Source organism: Theobroma umbraticum, unplaced genomic scaffold, assembly GCF_002168275.2.
Source record: "Theobroma umbraticum cultivar Fairchild unplaced genomic scaffold, ASM216827v3 scaffold_147.0, whole genome shotgun sequence".
Taxonomy (NCBI): domain Eukaryota; kingdom Viridiplantae; phylum Streptophyta; class Magnoliopsida; order Malvales; family Malvaceae; genus Theobroma; species Theobroma umbraticum.
In genome coordinates this window covers 6835047-6850828 of record NW_018397259.1, presented here as the reverse complement: position 1 = coordinate 6850828, position 15782 = coordinate 6835047, and the positions used below count along the sequence as shown (strand labels likewise).

General features: G+C 31.9%; 2 protein-coding genes and 1 pseudogene across 2 annotated transcripts; 1 reads left to right on the top strand and 2 right to left on the bottom strand.

Annotated features, from left to right (window-relative positions):
* Positions 1-66: 66 nt before the first annotated feature.
* LOC110415758 (F-box/LRR-repeat protein At4g14103-like) lies at positions 67-1383 on the bottom strand. The gene is made up of 2 exons (XM_021427461.2): positions 448-1383; positions 67-357 (listed from the first exon to the last, which is right to left on the bottom strand). Exons 1-2 carry the CDS (start codon positions 1381-1383, stop codon positions 67-69), a joined length of 1227 nt encoding a protein of 408 aa, XP_021283136.1.
* Positions 1384-3312: 1929 nt separating this feature from the next.
* SYP131 (syntaxin of plants 131) lies at positions 3313-8245 on the bottom strand. The gene is made up of 13 exons (XM_021426244.2): positions 7853-8245; positions 7089-7193; positions 6852-6908; positions 6429-6477; positions 6123-6211; positions 5972-6045; positions 5141-5183; positions 4982-5042; positions 4868-4893; positions 4712-4789; positions 4296-4376; positions 3802-3867; positions 3313-3689 (listed from the first exon to the last, which is right to left on the bottom strand). Exons 1-13 carry the CDS (start codon positions 7868-7870, stop codon positions 3516-3518), a joined length of 921 nt encoding a protein of 306 aa, XP_021281919.1. The 5' UTR covers positions 7871-8245; the 3' UTR covers positions 3313-3515.
* Positions 8132-15286, top strand: LOC110414897 (uncharacterized; annotated as a pseudogene).
* Positions 15287-15782: the final 496 nt, after the last annotated feature.

Below are 15782 nucleotides of genomic sequence, written 5' to 3'. Positions count from 1 at the left end.
CACAGCACTACTTCTACATGAACACATACACACAATATGAGCTGAACAGCTGCCTTAACTCACATTTTATCCCTTCATTCTTTCCCAGGTCTTCTGATAGATCTTCTGAGCAATGGACTGAAAACCACTCCAAAACTTTAGCATTCTCGAGTTATCTTTAACCGGTACCACATTCTCCTGATCTTCCTCATCAAATCCTTGGGAAAAATGTAGAGATTGTAGATTTGGTGACTTTTGAAGAACATGCATCAGTGCAGCTCCATCACGATTAGAAAGGTTGAAATTTACAATCAAATCGGTCAAGTTGTAAAATGTAGGAAGATGATTAGCTTGGAAATTTCCTGCAAATGAGATGGCCTGACAGAAAATAGAAGAGTTTTGTTATCAGACATGAATGAATAGTTTGCAATATTAAGTAAAAAGATGGTTATTGATATATAGGTATACCTGAAGTGTATCATATGATAGTTCAAGAAATTTGACCCCATATATTCCTTGTAATAATTTAAGCGTGCGATGAGCAGCCTGAACTCGAAGTCGTTGGTCATAAGTCAACCAACCGAAAACATCAACTTCAGCACGAATCACAGAAGATAGGTCACTAGGTATAAGTTCAACTTGCAAAGAACTTGTGTAGCAAAGCTTTAAAAGATTTGGGGTACAAATCTTTATTGAAATATCTGGAGGATTATCGTCGAAGAAAATAATAGATAATGCCAGTAGGGTGGGAATGGAAATCGTGATGTCCGTCTTTTGGCTCCAATCACAGTTATCTAGATATAACTCTTTAAGAGCAGGACAGGAAGAAAGAAGTAACTGAGCAGAATGCTCATCCTGGAATCTAATGTAGTCCAGATATAAGGTCTTAAGCCTTGGCAAGCATATGGAGGTTGGGAAATTATTTAAGGAAACTTGGGTCATATGTAACTTCAAAGAAATCAATAACTCGGAAGTAAAAAGGCCATGAGGAAAGGAAAACAAATTGGGTTCCAAATGATGTGGAATAGACAGGTCAAGGTCTTCAACTTGGTGGTTAACTACTTTAGATACCATGGACATTACAGTTAGTATTTGAGAAAAACGAATGGCACAATCGGAGTGTAGATGAAATTTTCTTATACGTGCAGTGTCAGGAATGAGAAGCTCTCTCTGAACTTTATTCAAGAAACTAGGACGTTCTTGCTGCTTCTCTTTCCATGCGTAGAATTCAAAATTAACAATACTAAACGAAGTCCATAAGTATCGCCATCTTGTGGATAATGCAGAAGTGCTTACTACATCCTTCGTCGGTAGAAAAGATAGAATATGATGAACAAGTTCATCAGGCAATTGACTAATAAGGTCTTTAGTAGAATCATCATGTTGGATTTTGATAGAATGCATGTTCTTTGTTCTCCTGCCTCTACGAAAAAAAAATAGAAAGTTAAAATAATTATTCTTAATAGGATTAAATTAATGGGTAAACTTGTGCTGGAGTAAGAACAAAAAAAAAAACCATTTAATCCGAATTAAAGCAAGAATATCGATCTAAAGCCGAAAACACTAGAAACTGATTCAAAACAAGAACAGCTCCAGCATGATCTTATGCAGTAAAAGAAAGCAAAGAAAAAGAAAAAGAGAGAAAGTTGGGGTACCTTGGGTTAGGGTAGGTCGATAATTCTTCAACAATTAACGACCAAGAGCTTTAGGTTACTGCAGAGGAATATTGTTTGATTTCCCTTTGGTTTTTTGGCTTGGTGAAGAAATCAGGTCGTGTTCGCCCTTTATATAGTTTACTGTCTTCAGCTAAACCAACTCCTTCTAGGAATTCTACAGTTTCCTAATCTCCTATTGCCAAAAATATATTATTAAATAACTATAGAAGGCATTTTATTAAGACCAAAGTGGCTAATTGTACATGGAATATTTTTAGAGCTAAAATTTTTTTAAGGAATTAAATTAAGATTTCTATTTGATATAATGTCAGATATAAATTTTATAAATTATTAGTAAACCTTGTTAATAAATAAATTTAAAAATCGAGAGTTCTAATTAAATAAATATTTATTTTAAAGACTGTGAAGTGGTACTACTTTATAATTCAGTAATAGTGTAAAAATATAGCGAACAACTTTGACACTTAAAAGTTAGAAGATTTGGACTGCAAATTCTTAGTAAATAATCTATGAAGGAAGGTTGTTGAGAGGGAAAGGCAATGGTAATGCCATTGATTTCATTCGAATTAATAGTTTATTTTGGATTAGATTAGTCTTTATAATTAATAATTAATTAATTATTATTTATTAAAATTTTATACTTATGTGATTTTAGTATGATGTTGACGTGAAAAGTGAAAACGACATATAATCATGTCATTTGTTCACATTTCCGTTCAATATGACATATTTTTATTTAATAAAATATGTTGGCATTACGTGACATAAATAATTAATTATAAGAATTTATTAATAAAAAAATAAAAATATAAAAATTTTATTGAATGTTATAAAAAAATAACAATTTATTTAAAATTTTTAAATAATTTTAAAGTTTTTTTAATATTATACTTGAAAAGAGATTTTTATTAAATAAAGAGAAAAAGATTATTTTGATAAAAAAATGTAAGAGTGGTAATTATTTGTACATTGAATGTATTAAAGTAATAAAATTCATGCATGATTTTCTCATAAAAAATATTTATATTGGTGACCAAGTTCATTAAATTTAATTTTTATGTAAAATCCACACCTTAACCATCACAAATTCTTTTGATGTGATCAAAACCATTAAATCTTAGGCATCCAATAATAACAATTATTACATTTTTTTAACAATATTTTCAATTATTAAATATTGATAAATCATCATCTATAAATTTTCATGGTGAAAGTAAGTCTTTTGGCATTCATTTTTTTTCATGCACTTAATTGAATCTAAACAACAAAACTAAAATTAGGTAATTGATATACAAAAGTTTTAATAACAATTGCTTTATTAATATGAAATTTATATTCACATTTTTAATCTTGTGAAGAGAAGGAAAAGGTGAAGGAGGTGTGAAGAAAGAAGAGGAATTCCCATAGCCCAAGCAAGAAAGAGAGTCTTTTACTCTTTTATTTTATTTTGTTTTATTAATTACCATTAAAATAAAAGGAAAAACTTAAGGAAAAAAATTAAAAATGGAAAATAAAAACACAACTTTTGTTCATTATCCAATCTTTTTCTCTCTAAAATCTTTAGTAAAATTATTTTGTTTGGTAATAAAAGGCAAAAGAATATAATTAAATACAGTGTCATTTGCTGGTAGGAAGTTTCAAGAAAGTGAAACAATCATCCAAGGCATGATTTTAATTACTATATTTATATATCAAAAGAATATTAAATTTTCAATCATAACAGTATTCAACCAACACACACAGACGCAAGAAAAGGGGGTTTTGTAGCATAGACTCGAAGTTATTAACAGAAACAGCCGAAAGAAGGATCATTTTCACCGTATTCATATATTTTTATACAAAAACAAATGACACAACAATCTAAGCACCTTTGTTGCTGCTCCAGGGCTTGATCACAGCAACCACGATAATTACAACAATTAGGAGAAGGATGATGATGGCAATGCACATCCACTTCCTCGAGTTCTTCTGTAGTTTCTTTGCCTTTTGGAGGGCAGTATTCCCTGACTGCACGTGATCTACTGCACTCGAGACCTGAAAATTGGAATGATGAGGAAAACTGTTTGATTGCATGGTTTTAAAGGACTAAATCTATACTGCTTGTCAGATATCGAATTGACGTCTTTTCTATTGTTGATTCAATTACCTGAGATTCTATGTTGTCAAGCATGTCTCCTTGCGCATCGACCAGCACCGCCATATCCAAAAATATCTGCATAAGAAACATTTAATTATGTGCTCCAAAATTCTGCCCTCTCGTATAATAGTTATGCAATTTCATTCCTATTGGGTGATCCGGATTTTCATGCATCTGCCCATATTGCACAAATGCACATAAAGGAAATGATTCTTTGTTCAAAACATTTCCAAAAGACACTTGCTCCAAAGCATTCAAAGTTCTGGTGATTAATTGCCCCTAATTCACAACAAATTCAGTATACACACATATGATGCAGACACCAAAATAAAATGAGCACTAATTAAAGTCTGTATGAGTAGTGTGTATGCTTTTCACCACGACATTCCAAAGCAATGAAGCTGAGGAGTAAACTTCAAGTTTTTTTTGGAAGCACAGGTTTAGCCGTAGATTTATATTTTAATCAAATCAGTGCACCTCAATCAAACAAACTGATTAAGTACCTGTTGTAAGTCAAGCAGCTTTCTCTCCAAATCTCTCACTGCTTCATGGCGCTCCTGAATTTCGGAAACAGTGTCCATTATCTGCAAACACATCAAACATTAGATTAGCCATAACCAATTTCTAATCACTTCTCTTCCACCCAATTACAGTCCCACTAAAGTACAACAAGGTTAAGTGTCAATGCAGGCTTAAGAGATGGGATACAAGAGAATGCTGAGAACCGGTCCTCAAGCTTTCAAATGAAAGTTTAATTTTGAAACTCTAAAATTGTTTATATCATATCCTTCCAAGAAACTACAAATCAAAGAAGGTTTAAGGGATCAAAGAAAAATATTAGTTTCCTGAAATTAAGCAAGAGAAGTAAGAAAAAGTTACTAGTTTAGGGGGAGAAGGAAGGAGGAAGTTTAAGACAAACCCGGCCTCGTCCCTGCTCCTGAATTGCTTTCTGGAATATTTGTTCACTATCTCCAGTATCAATCAGCTTTTCAATTGTCTGTACATTGTTGAACAATCAGATACGTGCTAACCAGGATAGAGAATTACTCAATATCAGGAATGAATTAAATCATACCTCTTCATCTGGTCTTGTGCCCGTCACTGAAAATCATAATAATACGTAAAGATAAAAAATTAGCTACATATCATGCAATATTGTAGCTATTAAGTAACAGGTGAGCATCTTAACCTGTAAAAACACGCCTCTCAACAACCTCCCGATACTCCTGATGGATGGTTTCCCTCAGAGTCTGTGATAGTTAACACAAAGAACAGTGTAAGGTTAAGAAGAAAGGAGAGTACTGGCTAAGCAAATAACTACATCCCAAAATATCTATATCTGACCTACCTGAAACTCAGCCATTTTGTCTTTCAACTTCTTTTTAATTGCACTGCAACAAAAGGATGACTGTTACAGAAACAGTTACAAAATATGATAAAATCCCATCAAGCCCATAAACTTAAAAAGGCATTTCAATAAAGGTGGAAACAAAATTGGCCACTTAATTTTAAGATCATTCTTATCCTTTATTTTTTCTTTGGGGGCTGGGATGGGAGGGGTAGTGCTTTGTAATCATTAATATATCGGATGACACAAAACTATGAGTTAAGAGACAATCACTGCTCTTTCCAATACTGCCCTAATTACGAACCAAAGTTACTGACTGGTTTAAACACCACGACCAATGTAATCTATCATAAAACATAGTACAAAAACAAGCTTCCTTAACTTGAAGCCTACATTTGCTCCATATACCCTTGCACGTCAGATATAGAAAAAGCTTTTAGACAATATGCTAACAACACAAGTTTCAATATTACAGAAAGCTTGAACATTGCAACTTTAGCAATGAATACAAATAAAATTTAGTTTTTGGTTTCTTATTTCTAGTTAATTTAACAAAATAAAACAGAAATTAGTTTTTACATTACCACCAGTCATTCACATTGCAAGAAATAAAATAGAACCAATAATTTCTTATGAAGAATCAACAACAAGGTAGCAGCCATGTTAATCCTGTGTTAGATTTTGTCAAACTATAAACTTTTCTCCACAAGAAATATAAAATAAACTGAATTCTGCTAAGCATCTTTCAAATCCATTTTACTAATAATCATAACAGCTTAGATCATATATTAAAAAGGGATATGAAAAAATAAACAAAGGAAGGTAAATTACAGAGTTGTTGCTGTCCTTGACCGGTCTACACCTGTTCCTTTTCCACATCCAGGCTTCTGCCTGTTGGCTAAATTCTGTCCAACATCAAGATAATGAAATGAGCACTCTATGGACAGAAAATAGCCAAAATAAATGCAGTAAGTAGCCTTACCTCTTTGTCCAATTCCTCAATTTTCCCCTTTACAAAACGAGAAATTTTTCCAACTTCATCGACATCTTTCTCCATTCGCTGTTTGATAGCTACAGACGATAATAGCATTCATCATGAGCAGTAAGTTCAAAACAATTTAACCAAAATTCATTTGCTTGAAGAATGAGCTTTTATCACATTCCGAATAGCAAAGTGATGTATAGAAACAATACAAGTACAGGCCTTGTCATGTGTTTGCCTTTTTTTTTTCTGCAGCTTTATTGAAACTACGAATGTAAGAAAAACATTCAACAGGCTACTGCTTACATTTCATGGCAGGAGCCTTAGTCACTGCCTTGGATTCCTCATGTGCATCCTGCACACAAGATTCAAAAGAAAATGACATCAGCAGAACATCTTAATCAATATTCAATAGAGTTGTTTAGAGGATTCCTCAGTCACGAATCATCCCTGCAATTATGTAGGCAAGGTTCAACTCTTAAGTATCAACCTACATTCAATTATCTTGGGCATTAATTCATGAAACAAAAAATAGAAAACTTAGCAAAATTACACAGGAATTCAACAACATAGAAAAGATTCCTTCATAATCTCACACTTTAGGTCTTATGGCTAGAGAAAGAGAGTAGGACCCTAAAATTAAGCGCATACTCAACAAAACACTCAAGACCACAACCAACAATACACTTCCATAATACAAGGAAGAGGATAAGATTTTAAATCAGATACCTGAAGCTTTTTGAGTAGCTTATCAAGCTTCTCATATTGTTTATCTATGTCTTGAACCTGGAAAAGACAAAAAACATAGAATAAGAGCAGTGAATCAAGCTGCATTATACTATAGCAAAGAATTGGGAATAAATATTAAGAGATGAAACAGAAAACGGAGAAATAGAAGTTGAAACTGTATTGCTTGTGCTTCTGCTTAGCTTACAAAGAACAAATCTACAAGGAAGTCTAGAGCACCTTTTTAAAGAAATTTTGAAGGCCGAGTTCTCCAGAATTCATTTGAGCTCCTAGCTCAATATCTCCACCTCGGGATCCTTGACCTCGAGGGATCTCAAATGACTCCTGCAACAAATATGAAGCCAGTAATCACAATTGAATTCAACCAAGCCCTGACACTATTAGTAAGCAAAATTGAAGAAGGATAAGGTCATTCGTCATTGTAAGCAACCAAAAATTCACAAAGATAACAATCTTAAAATATCTTAATTATAACTAAAAGCAAATTTCTTTTGATAAACCCCCCCCCAACCCCTCAAAAAAAAATTATATTATAGAAAACGTTCGCGCTTAGTATATGCTGACAAGCTTAAGCTATAGGTTCTAGTCTTCATCTCCTACAGTTAATTAAGTAACTTTCTTTTTAAAAGAAAAAATCTAAATTGATTCGTTTCCTGCTTAGTTTAAGCATTTTCGATTTTGAGCCTTTTTCTTTTCTAATTTCAGCTCCCTAGTATCCTAAACAATAAAATTCAGTATTCAAAATTCTCAATTCCAATTTTCCTCCATTTTCACAGCATCCAAACAGAAACAACAAAATTAAAATCCTCAAATATTATTTTTTTCCTTTGTTAATCACGATCCAATTCCAAAATGTTGCTATCGTAATCAACAATCCTTAGATCCAAACAAAAAGCAACAGAAACAAACAAATGCCCCCAAAAATAATAACCAAAAATCGAAAAATAAAACAAAAACATAAAAACAAAGCATCAAAATGTTACCGTTAGAAGGTCGTTCATTGTGGAAAGATGAACAAGCTCAACGAAGCTTCAAAAAGAAGAGACCAAAATTGAAGATTTTCAAAATCAACAAGGAATTTCAGAAAGCTAAAAGGAGAAAATAAAGAGATCTAATACTATAAAATGTGATTAATTAAGATTAAAACTAATGATTATTATATAATTATTAAGACCTGGTTTTTAATAAAACCAGGTCTTTTTTTTAGGGTTTCAGGCTTTTCTTCAGTGGTTTTTAAGAGAGAAAAAAAAAGAAGAGAGAAAATGCAGAAATTAAAGAGACGAACAGATCTGTTTCGGAATTGGAAAGGGAAGAAGCTACAGAAACGTGGATACAGGTTATTGACTGGGATGTGTTGTAGCGAAATTTTTAATCCTGGACGTTGAAGTTTGTGGGGCCCTAACTTTGATAACTGATTGACGGTGATTATAGTTAGGTTTTTAGGAGTGTGATTGGATTCGTTTGTAGATGAGAAACGTTACACAGTTTCTCTTTTGTCTTTTTATTTGTGTTCGTTAGGCGGAAACTGAAAACCTTGGCTGTCCCTGCCCGAAATCTTGTGAAATGCCGGTTTACCCTTGGTGGCCTTCAGTGTAGACGCAGGTTGGAGAGGCAAGGATACAGCTAGACAAGGGTGTTTCTGTCATCAATGGATTTTGAGAATTTAAGTTTGCCGAGATATTGGTTACATATCATGAAGTAGTAACATATCACGAAGTAGTGACATATCACGAACTAATGAATCTTACTTAAAAATAAAAAATCTATTTAATATGTTCAAGTCTTTCATATCACTTATACGTAAGTATAAAAATTTTATCACAAAAAAATAATAGCAAGAAAAAACAACATATTTTAATACTATATTAAATTTTAAGATGAACCTTTAATTGATAACAAATCAGTTTTAAATAAATAGATTATTTATGTTTATGTGTTAAAGATATTTCAAATTTAATTGATAATTTTTTTTTAAAAAAAGATACTTTATCTCCTCTTTAATATAATGAAACATTACACATGTATTTAAATAAGAAAGAATTAAAACAAGGTAATCAAGTGATCTAGTAATAAGTAATTATTCTTTTATATTTATATATATTATATTATGTCGCATGGGAAAGATAAATACAAAAGGAGACGATAAATTGGGTGGGAGGAGTCCGGTCCAGACAGCAGAATGTCCGCCGCAGATTGCAGCCAAGGGGGGCCATGTCTGAGGATCTTCGGTCTGACCTGGGGGATCATCATCTGCTTAAACTCCAATTAGTAATAAAATATTATTTTTTATTTCCACAGACGCGTGGGTCCCACTTCCGCCGAATCCTACCTGGCACTCTAATTAAGTCACTCGAGCTCCCTTCCTTGAGGGGTGGAAAATGCATGTACAAAACGGAGAGTGGAAGGGAGTATATTGAAATTCATATTTTTTCAATAGTTACATTGACTACTCAAGGCCTTGTACAATACACTAACTCGAAAACCTTTCATATGAAAAAAAAAATATTAAATCATAAGTACCTATTAGGTACTTGTATATGGTTTGTAAAGCTTTCCAATAATTGAAACTTGAATTGTTCCTACATGTGAAATTATAACCAAGGAATAAAAGATAATGCATATATTTTGTTTGCTATTTAAGACACTTAGTAATTGGTGTCCAAGGATGGATTCAAATTTTTTTTTAAGTGGTGCATAATAAAAAAATAAATATGTTATAATTTATAAAATAAAAATTTTAACATTAAATTAATAAAAATGTAAATTTCATACAATCATTTAATATTTTAAAGTAAAAATATATATAAAAAATTATAATTATATGATAATATTAGTAAAAATATTATCAAATATATATTTTTCAATATATGTCACTAAACAATTATTCATTCACTCGTTAGTCTTGATTGCGTAGCTTTATGAATCTAAACTATCAAATTAATCAAAAATTATTTAGATATTAAATATTCAAAAACTTAACTTGGATCGAAAATTACTTACAATTAAAACTTAATTGAGTTGTTTTGAAAGAATGAAAACCACAAGTAAAGGCTAAAGAGAGGAAAGTCATTATAACAGTAAAACTTGAATTTTTTAATAAAATTTTAAATTATAAAAACAAATTTTTTATCTTTTCACGTAAAATTTAAATACTAATATATAAATTTTTTTATAAATTTTTTTTTAGATAATATTAAAATATTACTTTTAAAAAAATATTTAAATATTATTAATATATAATTTTTTTAAAATATCTACCTTTTGATCTCACTTTTTACAAAATTATAAAAAATTAATAAATTCATAATATTATTACATATATAAAATTTTAAAAAAATAACATAATAAATAATTTTTTTTAATTAAGCGGTGTCATGTGATATTGCTCCCATGAACATGGGTCCGCCCATGATGATGCCATGGGCGGCAATAGCTAATGATACACACATTAATTTTTTACCACATCTACTTGATTGCGCTAAATGGGTTTGGTAGAATATCACATCCTACTTGAAACCAATTTTTTCTACAAAAGCCGTAACCATTGAACTTTTTACCTTTTTACTATTTTTGCTTTCTTAAAAATGATGAAAGTCAAAATTTTAAAATATGATAATGTTTATTCATATATATATATATATATATAACATACTTTTAGTCTCAAGTTGGTTTTAAAGGATGCTTAATTGAATAACATTTCTTAAAAGGATCTGAAATTGGTACGAGCTTTGCCTAGGTCGTATAAGTGAGTGTTTTATATTTGGTCTATATGCAACGCACGAGTCATATTTTAATATATATTAAATTAAAGATAAAATAAAGTTATGTAAATTTATAATATAATATAATATATTAAATATAGATATTAAAAATATTTTAGTTGACAAAAACAAGCATTTTTTACATTATATTTTTAAATTGTCATTAGTTATTTTAAATATTTTTTAGTTATTGTCATTTTTAAATATTCTTCAAATAATTAATATTTATAAGTTTTTATTTTGAATATTTTATTATAAATATTAATAAAAAAATTCCAATTTGTAAATAAGAATTTTAATTATATTGAATTAATATCATTACAAATATTTTTAGTATAAATATGAATACCCTTTATCCAATTTATATACAAGAAATCTACTTGCTTTAAATGACTTTCATTAAAAATATTTCTTTAATTCTAATAATATTCAATAATTTATAGATTGAGATTACAAAATTTTAGTTATTTATACTTCAAAAGTGCTATTATTTAAAATAACCAAGAAATAAGTCTTCATGCCTGAGGCAAAGTAATAATACATACTACATAATTTGTACATATCTTACAAAATTTGGACGCAATCTAAATATATATCCAATTAAACATATCAATAAATACGAAATAATTTGTGTATATCCTATAAAGTTTGAATTGAATCTAAACTATATAGCTATTTACAAACATATTAATAAATACAAAATAATTCCTGTATATCTTATAAAATTTGAATTGAATCTAACATATATATATTATTTATAAACATATGAAATAATTTGTGTATATCCTATAAATTTTGGATCGAATCTAAAATATTTATGTTATTACCCGAACTCAATAGTGAAATCAATATAAAAAAATCAATGTAGTTGCCCGGTCTCTTATCAATTAAGGAATCCAATGGCATCCTACGAAAAGCTGTGGAGACCAGAAGGGCAAGGAAGGTTCTACCGCGTAGCATGTTAACAGTTAAACATTCAAAGTCACAGTCAGTGCTCTTTTGCGTGTCACCTACTCTGGCTCTTTGCGCTTGATACGGTCAATACCCAACTTGTGCTATATAAAGTAAGTGAACCTTTCCATTTTTCCAGACAGTAAGGCACCCAGCCAATTCTAGGAAACTCCAAAGCATTCTTGCATCAGTTCTGCTCTAAAAGAAGAAGAAGAAAAAAAGAGCCGTCTTTGCATCTGCCTGTCTTAGCAAACTCAAGGTGCGTGCGTACGTGTGTAGATTTCTTATATTTTTTTCTATGGGTTTGGATGCGTCAAGATCGTTTAGTTTTTCATAAATAGCTTGGTGTTTTGATGTGTTTCTTGATGTTTCATGTGGGAAATGGAATCTGTGTCTTTCTTGGTTTGTGAGATGATGTAGAGATATATCTCCAAGAAAGAAAAAAGAATATTGTTTTTTGGTTAACTGCATAATTATAGCTCAGATTTCAGAAGGATGATCAAATTCAAAGACATCCCTTTTAAATCATCATAACTCTTCCTCTATTTTGGGCTAGCAGCAATTTCTTGGGTTTTTTTTTTTATTGTTACAGTATTCAAGGTCTATCCTTGAAAAGAGAAAATAGGGGGTTTCTTGGGAGGCAAAAGTTTCAACAATGGAACTGTTATTTGTCAAAGGTACTGTACTGGTTGAGGGGTGTGGGGGTGGGTTATGTAAGCTTTATTCTAGAAAGAATTTTTTGCCTTTAACATGTTTATATTATTTTTGATAATTTTAACTTCCTTTTTTGTTGAATAAATTAATACTCGTGTTTCTTTTTATATGCATATATAAATTTTATGATTAGGGGGCTAATTAGTTTCATGTTCATGAATAAATTTTATAAGATCTGGATTGTTTAATATCGTGTTGGCAAACATCGAAAAGAATATAATGGTCATGATAATGCCAGTGACAATGACAACAACAATAACAGGCTCGATGAAGGATTTTGACTTATGGCTAGTTGAGAAATGATGGAGGCATGTTGAGTATATGGGGGGCCATTCATTTGGTCTTGAGGATGGTGGCCTTGGGTTGTAATGGCTAGTGCTCTTGTTTGTGGGATTTGTCATGAACTCATGATGATTGGGGTGGATGGGGGGTGACTGCATCTGGTAGCAACAGTGCTTTTGCTCTCTGCAGTAGTATAGTGTTATTAGTTGTGAAAGGTCACACAGGATTTTGCAAATGTTTCTGAAATATAGAGTCCTTTTCTTATCCACATCTGGAAGTTGCCTGTCTATATTAATTATTTATTCCCTTCTTCTTGGAAGTAAAATAGAGACAGACAGGGAGTATGAAAGTGTTGAGGATATGAAACAACTTATGTCTATTAATCATGAAGACATCTTATACTATCACTGCGTCCTGTTGTTGTATTCCTTTAAATGTGGTTTGTCATACAGTTGAATTTAATCAGTATGCTTTTCTGGGCTTTTCTTTTGTTTATTCCTGCTGTCAACTATGATGGCAGTGGAGGTATTCTGAAGCCACAATTAATTGAATAAAAAAAGCTCATCCTTGTACAAAAGCCAGATCTCTTCTGTTGTAATTTGAAAGATCATGCTTCTACTATTTGGGTTCAAATTACACCTAACTGTAATGCCAATAATTATAACACACCAACTGTGGTGCTGTGTTCTTTAATAAATTCTTATTTCTTGATTATAGTCCAGTTTGTTGGTTGGATATTGATTTGGTTGTGTTTTGTCCTTTTATTTCAGGGAATCTGAACAAAAATCAAAGAAAGAATTGCATTTCAAAGTCAACACAAAGGATATGGAGCCAAGCCATGAGAAGGGAGAGAAGGTTGAGGTGGAACTTGAATTGAAGACCAAATCAGTAGAGAAGGAAAAGCCAAAGCATAAGGAGGACAAGGAGGATAAACATAAAGACAAGGATGAGGAGAAACAAGAAAGAAGGATAAAGAGTTAAAGGAGAAAGAATGGAAGACGGAAGACGATGATGAAAAGCAGAAGAAGAAAGTGGAAGGTGAGGAAAAAACAAAGAAGAAAGACAAGGAGAAAGAGAAAAAAGAAAAAAATCATAAGGATAAAGAGGTGGTAGAAGAAGATGAAGATGAAGAGATAGAAGAGAAGAAAAAGAAGGAAGACAAGGAGAAGAAAAACGAAAAAAAGCACAAGGATAAAGAGGTTGAGGTTGAGGAAGATGAAGAAAAAGATGAGAAGAAGAAGAAGAAGAAGAAGAAAGACAAGGAGGAGAAGGAGAAAAAGAAAGCAAAGAAGCACAAGGATAAGGAGCATGAGGTAGAAGAAGATGAAGAGGCAGAAGATAAGAAGGAAAAGAAGAAAGACAAGGAGGATAAGGAGAAAAAGAAAGAAAAGAAACAGGATAGAGGCTGAGGTAGAAGATGATGAAGGGAAAGAGAGGAGAAGGAAGAAGAAGAAAAACAAGAGGAAGGAGAAGAAGAAAAACAAAGAGGAGAAGGAGAAGAAGAAAGAAAAGAAGCTGAAGGATGAAGAGGAAGAGGAGAGAAGAAAGAGAAAAAAAAGAAAGACAGTGGGGGAAAGAGAAGAAGAAAGAAAAGAAGCAGAAGGAGAGAGAGAAGAGGAAAGAAGATGAAGATGAAGAAAACGAAGAGAAAAAGAAGAGAAGAAGAAAGAAAAGAAGGATAAAGAGGATGAGGTAGAAAAAGATGAAGATGAAGAAAAAGAAGAGAAGAAGAAAGAAAAGAAGGATAAAGAGGATGAGGTAAAAAGATGAAGATGAAGAAAAGAAGAGAAGAGAGAGAAGAGAAAGGCAAGGAGAAGAAGAAAAAACGAAGAAGGATAAAAAGGACGAGGTAGAAGAAGAAAAGATGTAGAAAAAGAGAGAAAAAGAAAGACAAAGAGGAGGAGAAGAAAAAAGAAAGAAAGCTCAAGGATGAGGAGGGAGAGAGTGGAGATGTTGAGAGAAAGAAGAGAAAAGGAAGAAGAGAGCAAAGAAAGGCAAGGATGATAAGGAGAAGAAGAAAGACAAAAGAGAGAAAAGCAAACAAAGCACGAGGATGAAGAGAAGAGCAAGAAGAAAGAAACTGATGAGGAGGAGGAGAAGAAGAAACACGAAGATGGAGAAAATGACATGAAGTGTGAGACTGACATAACCTCCAGGGAAATTGAAATAGTAGATTTTGAGAAAGAATCAGAAGGTGAAGGAGAGGAAGAGAAGCAGAAGGGTAAAGCAAAAGAAGGCAAAGAGAAAGAAGAAGGAAAAGACAAGAAAGGTGAGAAAAGAAAACTTGAGGGGAAGGACAAGGGTAAAAATCTTAGCAAGCTAAAACAGAAGTTAGAGAAAATTAATAGCAGAATAGAAGCCCTACTACAGAAAAAGGCAGAAATCCTGAGCCAGATTAAAGAAGCTGAGGGCAAGAGCAGTGAAGTTGCTGAGTAAGTACAGATATGGACTTACTCTGGCATAGCACTATGTGATAGATGTTCTCCATTTCCAATCTTTCTCTCTAATAATATATACTAATGGGCTAATACATACTTTTATCGCCAAAGTTCATATATCCATCACTCTGATGTAGCTACAAATTTACAGAATAGGATATGTAGAAACTCTAGACTTGTATATGACAATAATCAAGAGTTCCGGTCAGTATTGATGATACTGTTGCTGTAAAGTTTGATTTATGATTTATGTTTTTAATGTTTAACTGTACTTCTTGAGTTTTAAGTTGCATATTTTACAATTGTTATATGAGTTCTTACGACAAGCTTGTGTTGCAGATATAACAGAAAAATGACAGGCTCTTGGGTTTGGCTATTAGATGAGGTGTTTCTTTTGTTTTGTTTTTTCCTTTTCTTAATTAGAAGATGAGCAATTGCATTCACTATGTTGGAGATTTAAATTTGGAATCTCTTAGAGCCTCAGCTTATCGAATGAAAATGATAAATAATTGCAGTCAAAAAGACTCGAGAGAACTTCCATTCTCTGCCCGTAATTTGACAGATCGTAGCAGTGTGATAAAAAAGCAGACAGTCTCTTGCATGGAACCATCATCATCATCCTCCAAATTTATCAGATATAATTTAAACACTTTATTTATAAAGCAGAAAAAACAGAACAGAAATTTTCATAAGAAAGGGGAAGAGATAATTGTCCAGACTAGCAGATTGTTGTTGGCTGGTTTCCTGATGCCTTTATTGAAGCGCAG